Source organism: Talpa occidentalis, unplaced genomic scaffold (assembly GCF_014898055.3).
Source record: "Talpa occidentalis isolate TD23 unplaced genomic scaffold, MPIMG_talOcc4v2.1 talOcc4.8, whole genome shotgun sequence".
Lineage (NCBI taxonomy): Eukaryota > Metazoa > Chordata > Mammalia > Eulipotyphla > Talpidae > Talpa > Talpa occidentalis.
The window spans coordinates 47,495,486-47,517,200 of NW_023605194.1; the positions used below are offsets into that span (position 1 = coordinate 47,495,486).

At 37.4% G+C, this 21,715-nt stretch overlaps 1 protein-coding gene across 2 annotated transcripts in view; it reads left to right on the plus strand.

The window, feature by feature from the left end:
* Window positions 1–21,715, plus strand: part of CTNNA3 (catenin alpha 3) — a 1,457,807-nt gene that overhangs the window by 1,063,323 nt on the left and 372,769 nt on the right. For both annotated transcript variants that reach the window (XM_054690496.1, XM_054690495.1), the window contains exon 12: window positions 11,148–11,348. In XM_054690496.1, the coding sequence (XP_054546471.1) occupies window positions 11,148–11,348 (201 nt within the window). The remainder of the gene's footprint in view (window positions 1–11,147; window positions 11,349–21,715) is intronic.

The following is a 21,715-nucleotide window of genomic DNA, read 5'->3' on the forward strand; positions in this document are numbered from 1 at the left end:
ATTAAGATTATTTATTTATTTATACAAGCACTGGGTACAGTGATAAGCATGGGAGGGTGAGAGAATTCACCAGAGCCAGAGCGGGGAGCAGAACAGGAAGACTGATGAAATACACTGCTGAGGGGAGCAGCGAGCGAGACAGGAGAGGTCTGCTGCATCATGTGGGACCCTCGCCAGTGGCCGGGGATCAATCTGATGCTGCAGAGGCTGCGGGCAGTTTCGCAGCCCAGAGCTCAACTGCTGCGCCACTGAGGAGGCCCAAAAAATGTAAATGTTTCTTATAAAAGAGTATCTTCTAATTGATGTTCAGAACTTTTCCTAAGTCACTGTTTCTTAAAAATAACCAACCAACAAAAATAATCCTTATGCTGAAAAGGTATTTTTGGGGATACAAATGTGTTCCCTTTTATCTTCAAAGTAAAGGTCACCTAGGTTTTCCCTCGTTTCTTTATGATCTTGTACTTGTAACATGTCTGTAGTTGACATGTTGACCATGTAATTGTTGACCATGTAATTGTTTCTTTACATATTTTTTTCCCTAGATAGAAAAAAAAAAATACTTGAAAAATTTGTAACTTCAGCTGATTTCAAACAAAAGCAACCAGTTATTCTGAAAACAAAATGTGTTCATTCAAAAATAAATGATCTAAAAGAGGGCAAATTGGAAAGTACATTCATGGCAAGATCCATGTTCATTTCCATAAATTCATGCTACCTAGGTATCTGGAGTACCTCTCTCTCAGGACCTCTGGTGAGGAAGCAACATCACCTCTCCTGGGAGAAGCAATGTATGGTAGGTCCTGTCATTTGCTGATTTTGGAATTCAGAGACACTTTTTCCTAGTCTCTTTACATTATTTTAAAGAGTTTCTATATATTAGTGGTCATACATTCAAGTCAAATCACACTGTCAAAAGATAATTTTCCAAAGTTGAAAGCAAGACTTATGTAAATTTAAAGTGAGCATATGTCAAAAATTCATTATTGAGATCAACCAAAACAATAAAGCTTAAGAAAAAATTTGAAAATAATTGTTGAGCAATATTTATAGTTTTATAATTTTGAGCACAGCTGGTTAATGGCCTATGGAGTTTAAAAAAAAATGTAACCTTCAGGATTATTGCTTCTAATTATTTCCAACTCTAGCAGGTAAACATTCATTTGCATTACTACTTGACAATATTAAAAACGAAATGAACATTTACGCCCATTGAGTTGTAAAATATCTGAATAGTGAAAAATGAGTGGAACAAAGTCATGACTACTTGGACAATTAGACATCTTCCTGTAGACCTGACTTACAATGACGGCTATGGGGGTGCAAAGGCAACTATCCTGTACTCCTCTACATTTTTTTAGGCCTGTGAATAGTCAGACAAGTACTTATCAAGATACCTTGATAAGAGAAAAAAAATGATCCCCACAAGTTATTCACTAATAACATATACCTCCTATATTCATTGGAGACCCAAGATGACTGATAAGTTGCCCATGTGACTTTGGACTCCATGTTAAATAATGTAGGTAGGACAGAAGTACTTTGGGAAGATGTTAATGAAGTTACAGGTGAAGGCACAAAAGCATGCAGATTAAGTTCTGCCTTCTTCACTTAAAAGAGAAAATATTAGATCTTTTGGAATATGCCTTTACAGAAGTTTATATGTAAATATCTTTTTCTAAAGCAATTTCTACCCAACATTCAGAGCCCCTCCAATGAAATGATCTTTTGTCAAGATCTATTTTCAGGTGGTAGATATGTGTGCTTTTACACTGCCAAACAGGCTACTGAAAAGACTAGCAATAGTGTACTTCTTATCTGCCTCCAAGCTTTTGATAAGTTTCTGAAATACTTCATAGAGGAAATAAAAACCAACTTAAGATATATTGAAAGAAATATGAAGGCTTCAGTGGCTTTCTTTTTGTGGGTTTATATCTATAAAATTGTGTCTCCATAAGTATTGCAGAGATCTTTTAAGGGCTTGTATAGGAGTTCCTATTAGTTTCTATAATAACTAGTTTTTAAAAAGTTATCTTAAACTTTATTTTACTTTTGATTGTTATCAGAATTAGGTCAGGTAAGTCTGAGCTGGTTGAAGCCCAATGAAAAATAAACATTTTATAGTACAAAGAAACTGAAGGAACTTTTGTGATAAAGGTTAATAAAACTTCAAAGTTACTGTGAAGGGGGAAATTTCCCACCACTTTGAGTTCTTCTTGGGCTGGACAAATCATTAAAATAGCATCAGGTGGGTTAGCAAAAAAGAAATAATATATATATATGTGTATATATATATATATATCAAACAGCATACATCTGGAGAACTTACATTGTCATAAATTATAAAGACTAATGTAGTTTACCAGGTGTAATGGATGTATCCATAAAAGAGGGAGGTACCATATCCCCTGCCCTACTTAACTATAGATAGAATGAAGAAGCCAAGTAGGCTCAAAAAGAGAGAGAATGAAGAAGAATGGCTCTCTTGCTTCTTGGCTTTGGACTTGCACTAGGGACTTGGGGTATCGGAGGAGACACAGGAGAGGCACGTAGAGACACTTGAAAGATACAGGTGGATGAGAGACCTATTGGGAGGCTGACAATGGCAGCCTTTATCTTGATTTGTACTTGGATTTTGCTCCTTGCATCACAGACTCACCTGGCTCTTTCACCCCCTTCCTATACTTTCCTGCCAGAGGTGCCTTAGACTTGTGGCAAGCTTTGAGGCCTCAGCAACTCACTGAGAGATTTACCTGTGAGGGGATGAGTAACTTTGGTGTTTTATTGGGAAATTATTATCCTTTCTTCTCTCTATCCCTGCACACTAAACTTATTAATGTTCTTTCGCAATAAGTATGCTTTGTCTTTGTGTGCATGGATGGCCAGATCCCTTTAGAGCATGCAAGTCTGGGGGGCCTGGGGAGGAGGCCTCAGTTTGCGTAGTAATAAGGGGACATTTATTCTGTATTTAGGGACCTGAAGCATTCAGGAGAGAGATGGGGAGACTTCATAAGACAGACAAGGGCGTGGTTACATCTGAGACTAAAGATTACCTTCTCAGCTAGAGAGGACAAGTTAACTGATAAAACCTACACACCTGAATGATACTCCTCAAACTACATTCTTCTAGGTAGAGTGGGGGGGGGGAAGGGCAAAAGACAAAAAGCTCTTAGGCCTTCACTGTTCTATATTTAAAATACTTTACATTCTTTAAGTAATGGAAACAGACTTCCCAAGGTTCACAGGGTGTTAAGTGATTGTAGAGAGCAGGAATGGCCACTGAGCAGGTTTTCTGATCCCATGCAGACCGGGTAAAGTAGGAGTTCTGGAACCATCAGGGGTTTTGCAGGTTTTTATTGGGACTCACCAGGCATATGGCAGGCAGGGGTGCTGGGGGGCCAGGAGGCTGGCAGGCCTCCCAGCCCCCAGCAAGTCTTCACTCCATCTGGGCTCTCCGGCCTTCTCTCTCTCTCGGCTTCCGTTCCCTCTTTCTCGGCTTCTCTTTCGGCTTCTGCTGGCATCCTCGTGACACCGCCCTTAAAAGCCCAGTCTCAGCCCAGGTGAATCCCATGTACCTATGCCCACACCCTACTCCAGGTGCCCACCATCAGGCATGCATTCAGACCTCAAGGATCCATCATCTATCCTGATGGCGGGAGGGCAGAAAAGCCTGACATTTTTCCTTACCCTACAGTGATCATTAGTTCACATTAAGGCAACAGTTATTGGAAGGGCGCTACTCTGGGCATATTGAATAAAGCCTATCAAACTTTTGGAAAGACTGACCCACATTATAAAATGACAATAATTTTGACTGGTATTTTGGGAAGTAAAAGGCAATGAGCACAAATAATACTTTCTAATTACTGGCTTATAGGCCCTTTTCAGGCAGGAATTTCCCTTATCTACTAGATCACGTACATTTTCTAACACATAGTAATACTTAGGTCTAGGAGAGGAGATGGGAAATTTTTAAGGTTGTACAAAAGACATAAATTAAATATATGTATAATTAAAAACTCCAATACCCCAAGTCCCTAATGCAAGTCCAAAGCCAAGAAATAAATAAAATATATATATATATATATATATATATATATATATATATATATGAATGAAACCAGAGACACCTTCCTCCAGGCCCTGGCATTTACCCCAGAAGTTACTTGTGGGCAGTGCAAGTGCCAGGCATTTTACTCCCTACTACCAGTGACTCCACTGGGGCTCAGGCTGCAGGCAGAGGCCAGCAGTGGTTATACTATCATACCACCCCAGGGCATGCAGCCACTGATTCAAGGCTGCAGGAGGGAGCATGGGGCCCCATTAGGCCAGCTTTTATGTTTCAGTTCTCTCCAGCTATAGGTTGTAGAGAGGCCATGAATTTGGTGCCTGGATTGTAGAAAGAATCTATCAGGTGTGAGTTATGAGCTGATTGGTAAATGGTCCAATCAGCTATGAAATTGAAAATGGTCCAATCAGACCTCCAGGTGGGGGGCCCTGAAAGAGGAGAGAAGGCAGGTCAGCAGCCAGTTTGGGACTCTGACTCTCAGTTCCTGGCCTCAGGAGACTCAGATTCTATCAGTGACTTGGTTACTGGCTTCCAAAAAAAGAAAACATCCAGCAGCCCAACCTCCAAGGGAAGAAGAGACACAGAAAAGGCTCACAGAGAAATTAAAGAGCTGTTCAGAGGCCAGGAGCTGCTGCCCTTCAGCCCTGCCTCTGGCACCGCTTGAAAGGGCCTAATGTCTTAAAGAGCTGTGTATTGTTGGTGTGGGCCAACAACTCACAAAGAGCTCTCATGCTGGTGTATCTTCACCACCTCCTAGTGGTTGGCCCTAATGGTCAGTGCTTTCCAGCATTGTTGACAAGTGAACAGCGCTACGTGTCTGGGTCACCTCTGAGATCTGTTCATCATCTGGCACCACCTCCTGGTGCTGCTGCCTCCTTGCTCTCTGGTCCAGTATTTGGTGCTGTCTATCCTGACTTTCAGACAGTTACTGCAGGCTGCTGCATTGGCATCTCAGCAGCCCCAACTGTGAGCACCTCTGGCTGCGGTGAGTTGGATCCTGGCCCACTGCTTGCTGGTGTGCCATGAGCTCCAGGCCCTTGTTGATGAGGCAGCGCCATCTTGGATGAATGGCTTTTCATTTATGACTTTTGAACACTGTGGACCCTATTTGGGTGAGATAGACCATCACTTGTGGCTTTGAGAAATATTTGTTTTCCCCATTTGTTAAATAAACCCCATTGTTCTCTGAGCCTGAGTGGTCTTGCAATTGTGGGTGCAGGTGAGAACCCTCAGTGACGTGGCCCTTACTGGGCACTGTCTTTTTGACACCATGGACCCCTACCCCCATAGCACTCTTTCAGCTTCATTCTCAAAATAGTACTTGCTGAATTGTTCAAGCAGGGAAACAGGTAATTTGTAGTCAAATCATGATCAAATTCTCAAACAGAAATTTTGACCGTTTTTTAGTAGATGTGTCAACAGCTATGATCTTCCCTCCTGGTGTATTCCATTAGCTTTTTAGTTTCATGATTGATAAAGGAGAAAGAAATATTACTATGTGTATGCTTTTATTTGTTGAACATTTGTGGAACTGCTACTGTAATGAATTTTAAATTTACAGCTATAGATGCAGGTGTGCAAGAATGGAATGTTTGTTTTTTATAATTAGAATTAGTTTAACTCTCTGAACTAATATACAGTGTGTAGTTCACCTTATTCTTGCCAATTTAAGAAATGCAATTGGCATTTTAACTTATAACTCTTTCTCTAGAATTCTTGTTCTCTTTAGAAAAATATCCCTGTCTCTTTAATCCTGTCCTTCTCCTTAACTATGTAGGTATCAGGAGAGGAAACGGTGGTTTATTATTTCTCACTTAATGGATTATAGCAAACAATACACTTCTTTTTTTTTAAATTTATTTATTTATTTATTTATTTATTTATTTATTTATTTATTTATTTATACAAGCACTGGGTACAATCAGAAGCATGGGAGGGTGAGAGAATTCACCAGAGCCAGAGCGGGGAACAAAACAGACAAACTTACCAAGTACACTGCTGAGAAGAGCAGTAGGCGAGACAGGAGAGGTGTAAGGCACCGGACACAGGGCAGATTTTCTGATCCTATGAAGACCGGGTAAAGGAGGAGTCAGAGTCCTCAGTGGTTTTGCAGGCTTTTATTGGGGTTACCAGGTACACGGCAGGCAGGGGTGCTGGGGGGCCCGGAGGCTGGCAGTCCTCCCAGCCCCCAGTAAATCCACACTCTCTCTGGCGTTCTCTGCTTCTGCTTCTGCTTCTTTACTTCTCTCTTGGCTTCTCTTCAGCTTCTGCTGGCTTCCCTGTGACGCCGCCCTTAAAAGCACAGTCTTAGCCCAGATGAATCCCATGTACCTATGCCCACACCCTACTCCAGGTGCCCGCCATCAGGCATGCATTCAGGACCTCAAGGATCCATCATCTATGCTGATGGTGGGAGGGCAGAAAAGCCTGACATTTTCTTTACCCTACAAGAGGTCTGCGCGCCATGAGGGATCCTCGCCAACGGCCAGGGATCGAACCAGTGCCGCAGAGGCCGCAGGCAGCCTCGCGGCCCAGCGCTCAACTGCTGCGCCACCAGGGAGGCCCAACAATCCACTTCTTTAGGCTCTATTACTGATATATTTAAAATCCACTTTGGGGATTTAAAAGACAACTTTTACTTTGCAACAAAGTCTGGCTTTTACAAATAAAACGTGCTGCTATTTTCAGGCTGTTCTTCAGGCTGCAGATATATAAAATTGAGCTTGTAGGTCAAAAATCAATAAAATAACTTTTTCTCACAGGATTGTTATCTACTTTCCCTCAGGCAAAATCTAGCTTTAATTGTAGAAAACTTAACAATTAGGGAAAAATTGTAGAAAGCAATTTTAATTCATTTCAAAATCTTGTGCTACCCTTGGTGTAGTGACTGAATGTGGAGTTAGCAGAGAAGTTTGCAACAAATGAAGTAACTTTTAGTCCAAGATCAGTTCCTTTGTTGTCCTGTTGATTACTGTTTTCCAACTCTTTTTTAAAAAGATTTATTTACTTATGCATGCAAGAACTGGGTGTAAGCCAGAGGTGCTGGTGGTGAGAGGATTTACCAGAGAGAGGGAAACAGAACAGGCAGATGTGCTCAAATACACTGCTGAGGGTGAGACAGGAGAGGTCTGCTGAGCCATGTGTGTAGCTCCCTGGCCTGCTGGGGATCGAACTCGTGATGCAGTGGCTGGTGATAGCTTGATAACGCTGTCTTTAACCCCTTAGCCACGAGGGAGGCTCTGGTTTCAAACTTATAGAAATCACCCTTGCATCTTAGGATAGCAATAAAATGGTTGACAGAAATTATTAGTAGTTCAGCAATCTCTGTTCTTAAAATAATGTACTTCAGGGTTTGCAGTAACAACAGCAGTACCTTCCCCTGCATCCAAATCATAAGTGGAATGGATGGTGAAGCTATTAAGACAAATCTTCATTCTACCCTCCCAAACACATACATTCTGAACATGCTCTTTTATAAATTTTTTTCTTTTAAATCTCATTTTTTAAATGATGTGATTGTTGAATTCCAGTTAAGGTACAGTTGAGAAAAAATAAATTGGAGATACTAATGACTATTGCTTTAGCAAAGATGCATTAGTAGGAGGTTTTAATGCAAGATATTTGGTGTTTTCTTTCTTCCTAAAGGTTTAGGATACATAGCTAGACATTTGAACTCAAACTATGATGAATAATTTTAATTATTCAAATTCACCTGATACATGAATAACAAATAATTGTTTTTAAGGAATTGGTTTAATGTTTAGTTATTGTGCATATGTGGGAGGTGCCCAACATTTTACTTTTTTTTTTTTTTTTTTTTGTATTCTATGTTTAGAATCGCATGCAAATAATTGTTGCTGGTATTTTGTGAAACATTCAGGGTAATGGAAAACTGTCACAGTAGTGGAATCTTGCAAACCTTTCCTAATGCCTTAGTGCTATATTTAATCTTAGTAATTCTAAAGGAACATTGAGTGAATCAACTCTGAAATTCTCAACATAGTAGCTTCACATAGTGTCTGGTTCTTTGCTTCCTTTCATTTTTTTCAGTTATTTTCTTTAGTGTGTAAGTTCATGTCACTTACATTTCCATATCTGACCTTAACTCTGTACTTTTTGAACAAACACTATGTTGCTCAATCTCAGTGAACCACACAAACTCTCTAAGAGAGAAACTTCTATGCAAGAGAGAACCAGAAAGTCCTTGCTATTGTTATCCTCTGTTTTAAATAATAAAAGGAATTTCTGGAGCTGCATATTATTGTTCTATTGAAGAGGTGAATGTTTTTAATCCATTGTTAGTATGCTTTATATATATTTTTTCCTGTGCAGCATTCACTAGGGAAAAAAAAAAACACACATATGTGACAGCTATGATTTCACCTTTAAGTACAAAGAATACAGTTTATTAGATAATCTTCAAGAAATGAATATATTTTCCTTTTATGTCTTTTCATTTTTGTAAGACTTATGAAAACAATTCTGTAATACTAAATGCCTTTAGTGAGTACAGATTAAACATCCATTATATACATACATATAGTGTTTGTTTAAAAAAATACTAACTTACTTGGAAAATAAAAGCTTCTTAATTTGTCATTATAGTGCACATCTGAGGACTTGTAAAAAAACTGATGATTATGATGCCTTCACATTTAAACTTGTATTCAGTTGCAGGGGAAATATGATGGTGATGATACACGTGTGCTTTCTGTTGAAATGGGACCATGTCTGGATTTATTATAGGCCTTAATGACACATTCATAAGTGAATGTGACAAATTAGGTTAAAACTCTAGTAAGTTTATAATGATTTTCAATGTTTAATCTTTTCCTCATGAAAATAATGTGTTTCTGATATGAGTTAAATTCACTAAATTTAAGGGCATAGAAATGTGTTAGTCTATGTACATAAACCATGATTTAGAATTTAGATGAAATACTTTTCTGTTTCCATTTGTGTCTTATAAGAGGGCTTATTTTATTCATTCAAGAAACATTCTTGTTAACAGGTACCATTCATTATACTAGCCATGATACCTCAAGAAATAAGATAAAATCCCTGTATTTATATTTCACAGTGTATTAGAGAGAGAGTTTCATTACTATATCATTAAAACATGAAAAGAAGATACAATGGAAACATAAATTATTTTATGGGGATCCTGAACAATTTTTTTCTTGTTTCTGTTGTTCTAAGTGAGGATAGGTTTGCTGAGGGAGAAGCATTTGACCAGTGTCTTGAAAGAACAGTAGCAGCTGAGCAAGCAAACAAAAAGGCTTGGCACTCTAGGTTAGATTCTAATCTGCTCATGGGAACAGAGTTATGGAAGAACATGTTAGAGATAGGAAATAATAAAATATATCCTATGGGTCCTGCAAAGGTATGATAGACAAAGGTCTAAGAAGGTCACTAGGCACCGTATTCTTTTATTTGGTAGCTCAGATTTTATGTTCCACATGATAGGTGAAATTTATAACACAGCAAAAATGTTGCTTTATAGACACCTACTCTTGGTAGCTTACCTGCAGATACTCAACACAACAATAGCTAACAGTATGACAATGTGTTCTGGGATTACTGAAAACTTACCTATGTGTATTTTTAATACACATAGTTAATATACATTTTTAAGATTGTCTATAAATATTTGGGTGGGAATTGACATGATAAAGCTTGAAGTCAAGCACATTATTTTAATATTCTTTAATTTCTTATAAGTATTATTGCCAAGGCTTTTAATATTGCACATACTTCTTCTGGTCTTCTTATTAATTTGATCTGGAAATACTAACTAAACTCTGTTGTGTTACCCTAACATCCTGATGTCTTCATACTCTAATTGCTCAAAGAGGAAGAAGAAAAGGATATACTCTCTGAACTTAGTTAGCAACTTTCTCTGGAACCCATTTGCTTCAGTGCTTTTAAAGCCTGTGTATGTGTGTGTATGTGTATGTGTGTGTGTGTGTGTATGTGTTTGTGTGTGTGTGTTCACAGACCTAGTGAGGTTGCTTCTTTACAATATAAAAATTATTTATTTTACATTTTTCACTATCCACAAATTTATAAGATTTCTATAATTTTTGAATCTCATTGTAAGTCAATGAACATTAATTGAACATTACATATATATTTATTTTTGTTCTAATCTAGAAGCCTTCCTTAATTTCCACCTATATGTCACTCAAATTTAAAATCTAATATATTGGTTTGAGATCTATAAAAATGAGATTATAAAATAAAATGAGATCTATAAAATAATAATAGATCTATAAAAATTGCTGGTAAAAATATTGAATTCTACGTGTCACAAAATTTTGCTATTAAAGACATAAGCTGATACATGTTTTCATTTTTCCTTCTTTTTTTAAGATTTATTTATTTATGCATACAAGAGCTGAGGTAAAGGCCAGAAATGTGGGGGAGTGAGAGGATTCACCAGAGACACTGGGGAACAAATCAGGCAGATTCACCGAAGTTCACTGCTGAGGGGAACAGCGGGCAAGTCAGGAGAGTTCTGCTGCGCCATGTGGGTTGCTCCCTGGCCTGCCAGGGATCAAACTTGTGCTGCAGAGGCTGCAGACTGCTTCACAGTGTGGTGCTTAACCCCTTGCGCCACCAGGGAGGCCCGAATTTTTGCTTCTTAATTGTCGGTGTCCTCTATACCACGGTGTATTACATCCCATCAGAGGTTAGAAGTTAACACTTAAGGGCCTCCCGGGTGGCGCAGCGGTTGAGCGCTGGGTTGCAAAGCTGCCCGCGGCCTCTGCAGCGCCGGTTCGATCCCTGGCTGCTCCCCGGCCACCGCAGGAGGGTCCCGCATGACAAGCAGACCTCTCCTGCTGCCTGCTGCTCCCCTCAGCAGTGTCCTTCGGTCCTTCGGTCCTTCTGCCTGCTCTGCTCCTCGCCCTGGCACTGGTGAATTCTCTCACCCTCCCGTGCTTCTGACTGTACCCAGAGCTTATATAAATAAATAAACAATTTTTTTTAAAAGAATTAAAAAAAAAAGAAGGTAACACTTAATATGGTAGATTTGTGTGACAAAAAAGCCACAAAACTAATTTGATCTGTTTAATTACAGAAAGCCATATCCTAGAAGATGTCAACAAATGTATCATTGCATTGCGAGACCAGGATGCTGATAATTTAGACCGTGCTGCAGGCGCTATCCGAGGAAGGGCAGCAAGAGTCGCTCACATTGTCACAGGTGAAATGGACAGCTATGAACCTGGTGCTTACACTGAAGGTGTGATGAGAAATGTTAACTTCCTCACAAGAACTGGTAAGTCTCAGTCCCCAGTAGCAGTTGCAGTGTTCCTGGTGTTTGAATCTACATAACTAACAAATACTCATAATTGTGGAAGGATCCCAACCCATGTGGCTTGTTTTGTAATAGAGCATTCTACTTTATGCTTGGTGCTTGCATCTTTCCGTTATGTGATGGAATTTATCTCTAAAAAGTAAATATATCCATTGGGGAAAAGAGGTCTTTTATAAATACATGCATTATATAAATTACCCAAAGGTTGTAGCTCCTTTTGATTGTTTATTAGGACCAGAGCTATTAGGAGATGTAATTAGGCCAATGTGATAGTCTGTAATAGTTTTCAAAATTACTTTAGCTCTATCTTTGGCAGCCTTAGGTTTTTGTTTAAATTATTTAAACAGACTTGTATCTTATTTCCAGAGAAATGCTCTTTACTTTGTTTTGTAGTTTATTTACAACAAACACTTTGTTCTTGCACATGTCTTCGATTTCTTTAGAAATATGGAGCCAGGATTGTAGCAACCAAGTTAATACTTTCTAAAATCAGCTAGTACCTGATTAGTTTTTGAATAACTCAACAAAATGGTTTTCTTATTTTAATGCTAATATTAACATATCTCCAAGACGCTTACCAGTGCTTTTGAGTACATATGATTTGCAAACAGAGGCTATTCGTGAAATGAGAGCAACAAACTATTTTCATAAATCATAATGATAGGAAACCCTTGTGCTCTGTGAGGTCTTCAGGTTGAATTTTTCTTATTAATAATCTCTTGAGGGCCTCCCCTGGTGGCTCAGTCAGTTGAGCGTAGCACTGTGAAACGGTTCACTGTTTCTACAGTATTGGTTCCATCCCGGTCAGCTGGCAAGGGTCCCACATGGTGCAGCAGACCTTTCCTGTCGTGCCTGCTGCTCCCCTCAGCAGTGTATTTCGTCAGTCTACCTGTTCTGTTCCCCGCTCTGTCTCTGGTGAATTCTCTCACCCTCCCGCATCTGGTCTGCACCCCGATTCTTGTATAAATAATAAACAAATAAATCTTTAAAAAAAATCTCTTGACACTAGGGTGAAGATAGATTCATGCTCATAAAATATTTAAAATTTCTTGTTTAAATCATCCTAGAGATTTGTCCTTTATACTATGAATAGGTCATATTCAATTTAGGTGGTGTGTACACTCTTGTGAAATGGTAGAAGAGATGAGGTTGAATAATTTTTTTTGGGGGGGGTTGGCTCATATATTAAGAAACATTACCAATTTAACAACCTTAATTAGGAACTAGTTCTAAAGAGCTAAACATCAGATAAGTTTAGCAAAGTTTATGGAGACTTACTAGTTAATGTCATTGTTGTCCTAGTATGTTGATACAGAAAATCCTTGATAAATGCCAGAAAATAGTTTCCAACACTGAAGGACACACTAAGGAAAGGCAGAGGAAATATATCTGCATATCTTGATATTAAACTTGTATTTCTATATCCATTCATCAAAAGCCACTGATGTCGCAAAATGGCACATGATATTTGCTTTATCAATTAAATATGGGAATACATTTACTTGTTTAAGAAAATGATTATGTTATGGCAATTCGGTATCTCTTCCCCCTCGTTCATTTAAATATTCTTTTCTTGCTGGACAAAATCAAGTACAGAGTTATCTGATTTTATCCAACCTTCTCATAATGAAATATTTGTAATTAAGAGGAGACAGTAGGGGTCCTCTCTTTAGATAAATGAAATCTTCCTGTAGGAAATTGAATACTTAAATTGTCCTAGGACTTTTTCTATATTTTGTCTCTGTCTCAGTATGGTAACATTGGTAAGATCTTGTGAAGCATTCTTATGGTCACACTGTGTTTTTATAGAATCCATATCTGCCGTATGCATAAAAGTATAAGTGAAATTCTAAAGTGTCCTGAATGTGAAGAGTGTTGTGTGAATACTTTGTTCATAATCAGTTCTTATAATCTGATATAGAAAATAAAAAAGAATCAAGTTATTTAACACATTTAATTGCAAACTTGTCAATACATATAAGATTTATACTTATAAGATAACTAATCAATATGGGTAGATTATCCTTCAAACAGAAGAAAAAAAATGTCCTTTTCCTCTAATTAATTTTATACAACTGCAATTAAAATTTCCTAGTAAATTATGTGCTATACTCTAAATATAATAAATATAAAATAATTCTGAGTTATTTTAAGTAGAATATTATTATTATTATAAAATATAGTTTATGTCTCCAATTTTATAATTTTAGTTTTTTTTTTTTTTTTTTTTTTTTTTGGTGGGACCCTCGCCGGCGGCCAGGGAACGAACCAGTGCTGCAGAGGCTGCGGGCAGCCTTGCAGCCTCGTACTCAACCACTGCGCCACTAGGAGGCCCCTAGTTTTTCAGTTTTTTGACTTATCTTTAGAGAAAGCTACTTATTTTATTATATATATCTCACTTCAAACATTTCTCCAAATAACTTTCCCTGAAATATACCAAAAACATGTCCTACTAAAGGGAATTCTAAACAATAAATTAGACAATAAAGCTAACAGATCAGTTTGATCTTAACCAAAACTGAAAAATATGAGCATGTGTATGAAAAATACTTCTAGCTATTCTGTTCCTCAATTAAGTGTCAGAAAGTGTTCATCTTTTTTCACATCTGCTAATAACTTGGACTTATTCACAAATACTCGTAAAATTAATTTATTGGATATGCCATGCTTTGTGTTATGAGGCTGAATAGTTCACAGTTTAACAAGTGACTGGTCTATGTATATGTGTCCTCCCTCCCTCCCCTCCTTCCTCTCTCCCTCTCTACCTTCTTTCCTAGTTCCTTCCTTTCTTTTATATTATCCTTGGGTTGCTTAACCCTGCTTCCTGAAAACTACTTAATTGTATTACTGAGACTTCCTTGTAGTCACAAAATTTGCCTGAAAATATCCTCATCAAAATGAAACCTAAGCCATACTTACTCTAAATCACCAAGAGTGCTTTGAGAACACTGAATTGATTTTAATCAGACTTCGATACTCATTAGTACATTTTCAAGATTTGATGATCTTCTAAGTGTTTCTCAATCTTAGGAAGCAGGGTTGTCCTGTTACATCAGGGATTTTTGTTGTTCATAAATCCTAGCAGTTGGTTTTAAGTGAAATGTAGGCTACATCTGGAATCCTACATTTCATTCAGACAGAGTCATAATATTGTAATCTCCATGTGAAATTCATTATTCTGCCCAGTTCTTCCTTGTTCCTAAACTCCTCTACCTGTCTGGAATTCTTGACAGGGGAGATAAATATATTGGCTTTTATTGTTGTTGTTGTTTAAATAATGAACTTTCTGGATTATACTGTGAAGGTTTAAAAGTTATATTTTTTTTAAATATTTGTTTATTTATGTATACAAGAGCTAGAGTACAGGCTAGAGATGTAAGGGGTGAGAGATGTCATCAGAGACAGAGTGGGAAACAGAACAGGCAGATCTACTGAAATACACTGCTGAGGGGATCAGCGGGCCAGACAGGCAAGGTCTGCTGCGCCATGTGGGTCACCTTCCTGGCCAGGAATCGAACTTGTGCTGCAGTGGCTGCGGATGGCTTCATAGTGCTGCATCTTAACCCCTTGCACCACCAGGGAGGTCTCTAGAAGTCATATTCTTATTATCAATCTTTCATACAAGGTTGGGGATAAAACCCCAGAACAGAAATGTGAATAAATCTAACCATGAGGTCATGAGGTCCTGGTAACATCCACCACTGGTAACTGGATAATGATGGCAGATGAAGAGTCATCTGTCAAGTACACGTATATTCAGGTGCAAAACTGAAGCGTCTATGCCCAATTTTCTCCCTATTAGATTAGAGAAGAATCACAGAGTTGTAATGTTTCTCCTAATGAATATTCCCAAAATTTTGCTTTAAATTTTTACTGTGACCAATTTAACAGACTTTGAGGATGAATTTCATCTAAAAATCACTTTAAAAACTTTAATAACAGTAACTCCTATCAATTCATGTTTTTTTTTACCTGTGAATATCTTTATTCTGTAGCCTGCTTAAAATGTTACTCTCCTTTTGTTGTGCCTCCGTTTTATAACCATAATTGACAGTTAAAATACAAATGCTTAGTTCTTACAGTCTTTGCCCTTTACAGTCTAGAAGAGGTTGAAAATTAGTGGTCCATATAATAGGTCTAACTCAATATGACTCAAGGAATTTTTATGTTTCTACTAGAGTTTTAACCAACATGATTTTATGTCTTAAGAATGTTTCTAGTCCTTAAACATCCAGATTAATGGCATATGTATCAAATGACTGGCACTTATTGGTGTTCTTTTTTTTGAGTCTGGGTCATAGTCTTCACATTAGCCTATCCTTGTCCACTCACTCACATTTTTATGCCCAGTCTTCTTCCCACTTAATTTGCCAAGTTTTGTAGACATTTGAGTTCACCCAAACATGTAGTTCTAATTTTTTTTCTGGTTTTGACCAAAAGGCACCACTACTTCATCTAAGTTGCTGTTTTCAGTTACTTGGATATGCCAAGATTATTGTTGACTTTGGTCTGATCATTCTGTCCCTGTCATCTAGAATATCCTTCCCCTTTTCTTTCACATTGAATTGTATCTGTCTTTCAAGAAATAGTCCGTATCACATGTCCTCTTAAAACATCCTGTTACTTTCTTTGACAATAATGATTTCTTGGTTGCTTTATATATTATAGATTTCAAAGAATCTGCTGCTCAGTTATATAGCTCCTAAGAACTATGTGCTATTGTAGAAATCTTCAAGTATATACTGAAATAGAAATGTCTTTCCTTTAAAAGTAGCATGTAAGCTACAGGAGAAAAGGACACACATATCATTTCTCTTTCTATTGTTCCCAGAAACTACCATAGCATCTTGCATAGTGTTCAATTAAAAGATGACAAAACAACTTTTGAACCAAGCCTCTTTGGCTTTGCTAATTCTATTCCAGCAGTGAAATGACTTTTCTACTGCTCCTCGTAATTATATTCTTCAGCACTTCTCAAATGCTCTCATCTTTGAAAAGGAACTTCCTTTTCAATTAGAACTATTGTCCCATTATCTGTATTAGCGTGGATGAGCTTGTTAACACTTATTTAACTTTACCTTTTATCACAATCATCCATTTACATACAAGTTTCATTCACTAGATTGTAATGTGCCTGAAGTCACACTACAAATGTGCCCACTATTTGTATTTCACAGTAACTTCTCACACATAGTAAAAAGGTCTTTTCCTAACTTTAAATCTAAAATTCATTACCATGAAGTTCTATGACACATTCTAATACAGTTAAGCAAGATAATAATTTATAATCTCAGTTAAGGGGGAAAAACGTAACTCAAAAGAAGTAGACTTTGTTAAAACCTGGGGCAAAGAAAAGATCAGGGAAGTGATTCATTACTGTCCAAAGTTAGATATTAGCCACTTCCAGAAAACTTGGGTCAGATTTTTAAAAGGTTCTTCAGCAGGCTTTTGAACAAGAGATCATGACTTTTGTGTATTCAATTACTTACAAGAAACATCATTGAACTGCATCTGTCGAAAGAACTCATGGAACTTAATTTCACTAATGGTTCCAGCAAATCCTTATAAAGGATAGCAACCATGCCTTCAAATACAGAAACCATTGTTGGCAAACTTGCCTCTCCTTATAGCAGTCTGAAACAGACCTCTAACTCATGTACTTTCTTACTTTTGACTTTGGCCCTAATCTGACATCCTTGAACACAGAAGCTTCTATCTGCCACTCCTTTGGCTAACCTTGATAGCCTAGTGTCTTCATGTTGGTGATGCCCAAGCCAAAAGTTAAATGCCAACCTGCTCTTTATATCTTTTAAGAATGGTAAGAAGCCCTGACTTTGGAAGTGGTTTTGTTGCCACAGCAATTGGGGACCTTAAATGAACCTTGTGAGTTGAAGAAAGCAGCTACTATAGTTTCCAAGTGTCCAAGAAGAAAATCTGAATGGGAACCAGATCTAGTTGAAGGGCTGGTACTTTCTTATCTTGTCACTTTAAGTGAATGGAAATATAAACTTGTCAAAAAAATATAAAATATGAATTTTTTTAACTTTATTTTTTGCATATAAGAACTGGGGTGTAGGCTAGAGGTGCGGGGGATAAGAGGATTCACCAGCAACAAAGTAGGGGCAGAACAGGTGGATGTGATGAAATACACTGCTGAGGGGAGCAGCTGGTGAGAATGGAATGGGTTAGTTCCCTGGCCTGGGATTGAACTCAAGCCATAGTGTTGATAACACTGAGACTTAACCCCTAGGCCACTAGGGAGGCCCAAAAGCTGAAATCTTTTTAATGTACTGTGTGAGACAAAGAAGTTTTGGCCTTTTTGGTATGGTTATATCCTAACAGATGTAACATGGAATAATCTAAAAAGTCATGATTTGTAATATTCTTATTAATAAAAAGAATACATTGCAACATAGTTTGATAGAAATATTAATGCCGAAAGAGGAAATAATATAGAAGGTTTAAGTGTGCATTTAAACGACTTATAAAGAAGGCCTGAAACATCTAGAAAATATAAACTGCAGAACTTTCAAGCTGATAATAAATGAGAAATTGACTAAGATAGAAGTGATGAGTTGTTGTGGCCTAAATGGAGCAATAATTATTGTAAAGGAAGTGGAGAATGTGGACCTGCTGTGTGAATATTCACCAGTGCAAATATATAGTGGTCTTGTAGCATCTTTAACTCTAAAACTCCTATGACCAGCCATGTTCTCCAAACAAAAATGAAACTGTCTTGAAAGAGAAATAGTTCACACCTTTTTTTCTGTTTATTTCTTTCTCCTTGTGCTTCTTTTTATTCTGATCCTATTTTTTACATATTATCTGTTAAAAAAAACTAATTCAAATTAATTTTATAGTCCTTCATGTGGTTGGGATAAGTAGGAAGAAAAATCGCTTTTATATGAAAAAAATTAGACATGGAGTCTTTGTTCAGTTCTGCATTGCAAACAACCAAATCCAACTCTAGCAAATTAAGCAGAAAAAATAAACAAACACTGGAAAGCTGGAGAAAAAGAAGAGAAAACAGACAGATTGCAATGGTTGAGGCATATAGGAACCCAGTCAATCATCCCAAAGAACAGCTGTTTGAGGTGCCATTCCAGTCCTCTCTGAACATTTAATGCCATTATTGGCATCATAACATTATGACACTGGACTTCACAGATGGTACATTCATTTGCCACCACATTCCATGTACTACCACCACTGGAATAAATCCTAAACTAATCTCTGCTTTTGCCTCATTTGCTTTGAATTTGACTTCCTGGACTGAGAATCATGTAAGCGTAGTTTAAATCATGTGCCTACACCTTGACTGTCAGTATGGGGACAGTGGTGGTGGCAAATTCTGGGCCTTTGAATTTCCATGGAGACAGTCTCTGCTGTATTAGGAGACACATTCTTGGCATATAAGGGTTTTTGGATTGTGTGAGCAAAGGATGATGGGGGTGATGAGGAGGGAGAGAGGAGAAGCATCAACGAGAGAGTAAAAGGACCCGTAGAAGGGAAAGTGGGGAGTGATTTTATCAACTTGATTAACCCCTATCTATGTTGGGGTAATGGAAACACTTGCACATATACCACCCAATCAGGTGCACTGCTTTTCAGGGCCTTGTTGCCTAACCCAATTCTTGCCTAACCCAATCTTTCTGATGGGTTTATGAAGTGTTTAAAATAGACCTCCCCAAAAAAATAGACCCAAAAATCATGTTTTATTCCTGTAAATAAGGTGCAATGATGCCACTTAAAATCCAGGGAAGATGTGCCAAACTGATTATATGACGTGAATATGGTACTTTTGCCAAGACAGTGGCAGGATAGACATGCCTTCATCTTCAATGTCTCGTGAAAAAGTAAAACAACAACACAAATGTATGAGTGTCTCCTTCAGTGGTTTCTTCTCTTCTTTAAAAGCAATAGTGACAAATGTTTAGTTATATTATATCACTATCATTTCAAATCCAAAGGGATGGGAACTTTGTCTTTCTTCATTTTAAGATTACTAAATACTAAAGATTATTTGTAACAGCATAGATGAGTGTCTTCAAAGTTCATAATGTTTACATGGGTTGGGAAAAGTGATGTGATTTTTCAAGGCCAGAAGGTACTGAGGGTGTTGGGGTATTAATATGTCCTAGGTTTTCCCAGCTATCCTCAGGGCCACCAGGATCAACATCTCAATACCACATTAATCCATTAAAACACACCCACATACCACAGTACAGTTGTTAGGAAACTCTGGATTAGACAAGTATCTTCTGGATAAATCAACCATATGTCTCTATAATAGAATTGCTAACATCTTACAGCATAGGGTGGTATGTGCTAAACTTTTAGATTGTGTATAATAAACTATAGTGTAGTGTATGTTTTATTTTAGATGTAGAAAATCTTTGGCAGTAGATAGAGTCCATCTTGAAAAATCAAATTTATGAAACTAGTGAAATAACTCCTTTCAGTTATTACAAGTATTTATTTCAGGTATTAATAGCCCTTAGTTGTAAAGACAGTTCATTTTACCTTTTTAGAGATCTTTACATGTGGCTTGGAAAGTCTGGTTTTATATTTATTGATTGGAGCTGGTAAAACTTTTATATGCTCATTTATAAAACTAAATTTGAGGTTCAAGGTCACTGAATTTAGAAAATAGACTGCGATGATATATCTCAGATTTTCTTTCTTTGGTTTTGAAAGAGCATTAAACCATGTAAATCTGAATCCAAAATTAGATTGTATTTCTTTTGGTGTTAAGTGTCTGGTGCAGACAGTGGAGTTCAATTGACTATAGTTTTAACCATTTATTCTCCAGCCTCTCCTTCCAAACTCTCTTTCTTGTCAATTGTTCTGGGGTTCTTCAACTGTAGTCCTGGTTGGTAGTTACAGTGTACATGATGATATTGCCAAGTGTCCAAAATAAGAACTACTTTAATAAGTGGAGAATTAAGCATTTCTAATATGAACAGTACCCACAGCTGACGCCAAAATAAGGCAGTATTACCTTTATGCTAATAGAATTCATGAATATGAAAGCAAAGTTTACAGCATATTATCATAAAGAGAAAACAAATTAACAGAGAGTCATTTTCAAATGACAGTGGTATCTACAAGCTTTATTAATAGATGTGAATATTTTCTTCAATGAAGTCAGTAAGCCATTTATCATGTGATTATTTTTTTTTTTTTTTTTTTTTTTTTTATAAATTTTATTGTTATATTCCCCATACAATTGCAGCCCCCCATTCTGACCCCAATCCCTCCCCTCCCGCCCCCGCCCCCTAAAAGTGTCTCTGGTTCATAGTTTTTGTTGATTTTGATTTTCACTTTCTTATAGTTTTTCATTTTCCTGGTCCATTATTTAAGTTTTCTAGATTCCTGCTATGAGTGAGACCATCCGGTATTTTCTTTTTCTTTTTGGCTTATTTCGCTGAGCATGATCCCTTCCAGCGCCATCCATGTTGCAGCAAATTGCATGTGTTTATCTTTTTTGAATGCTGAGTAATATTCCATGGTATATATGTACCACATCTTCTTGATCCAGTCATCTATTTTTGGGCATTTGGGTTGTTTCCAAAGCTTAGCTATTGTAAACAGTGCTGCTATAAACATAGGGGTGCAGGTGTTCTTTGGAATTGATGTTTCTGTGTCCTTTGGGTAAATACCTAGGAGTGGAATTGCTGGTTCATATGGAAGCTCTATGTTTAGTAGGTCCAGAAATCTCCACACAGCTTTCCACAGTGGTTGGACCAGTTTGCACTCCCACCAACAGTGCAGAAGAGTTCCTTTTTCTCCACACCCTCGCCAACATTTGTTGTTGCTAGTTTTTTTAATATGTGCCATTCTCACTGGTGTAAGATGGTATCTCATGGTAGTTTTGATTTGCATTTCCCTGATGACAAGTGATGTTGAACATTTTTTCATATGCCTGTTGGCCATTTGCATTTCCTCTTCAGAGAAGTTTCTTTTAAGCTCTTCTGCCCATTTTTTGACTGGATTATTTTCTTTGTTGTTGTTGAGTCTCATCAGCTCTTTGCAGATTTTTGTGATCAGTCCTTTATCATTAGTGTTGGGTGCAAAAATGTTCTCTCCAGTTGGTGGGTTTCTCTTTGTTTTTGTTATTGTCTCTTTGCTGTGCAAAAGCTCTTTAATTTGATATAGTCCCAGCTGTTTATCTTTGCCTTCACTATCACTGCTTTGGGTGATGTGTCTGTAAAGATGTCTTTGATGTGCAAATCACGTAGTGTTTCGCCTATATTTCCTTCTATATATTTTATGGTTTCAGGTCTTATGTCTAGTTCTTTAATCCATTTTGAGTTGATTTTGTGTAT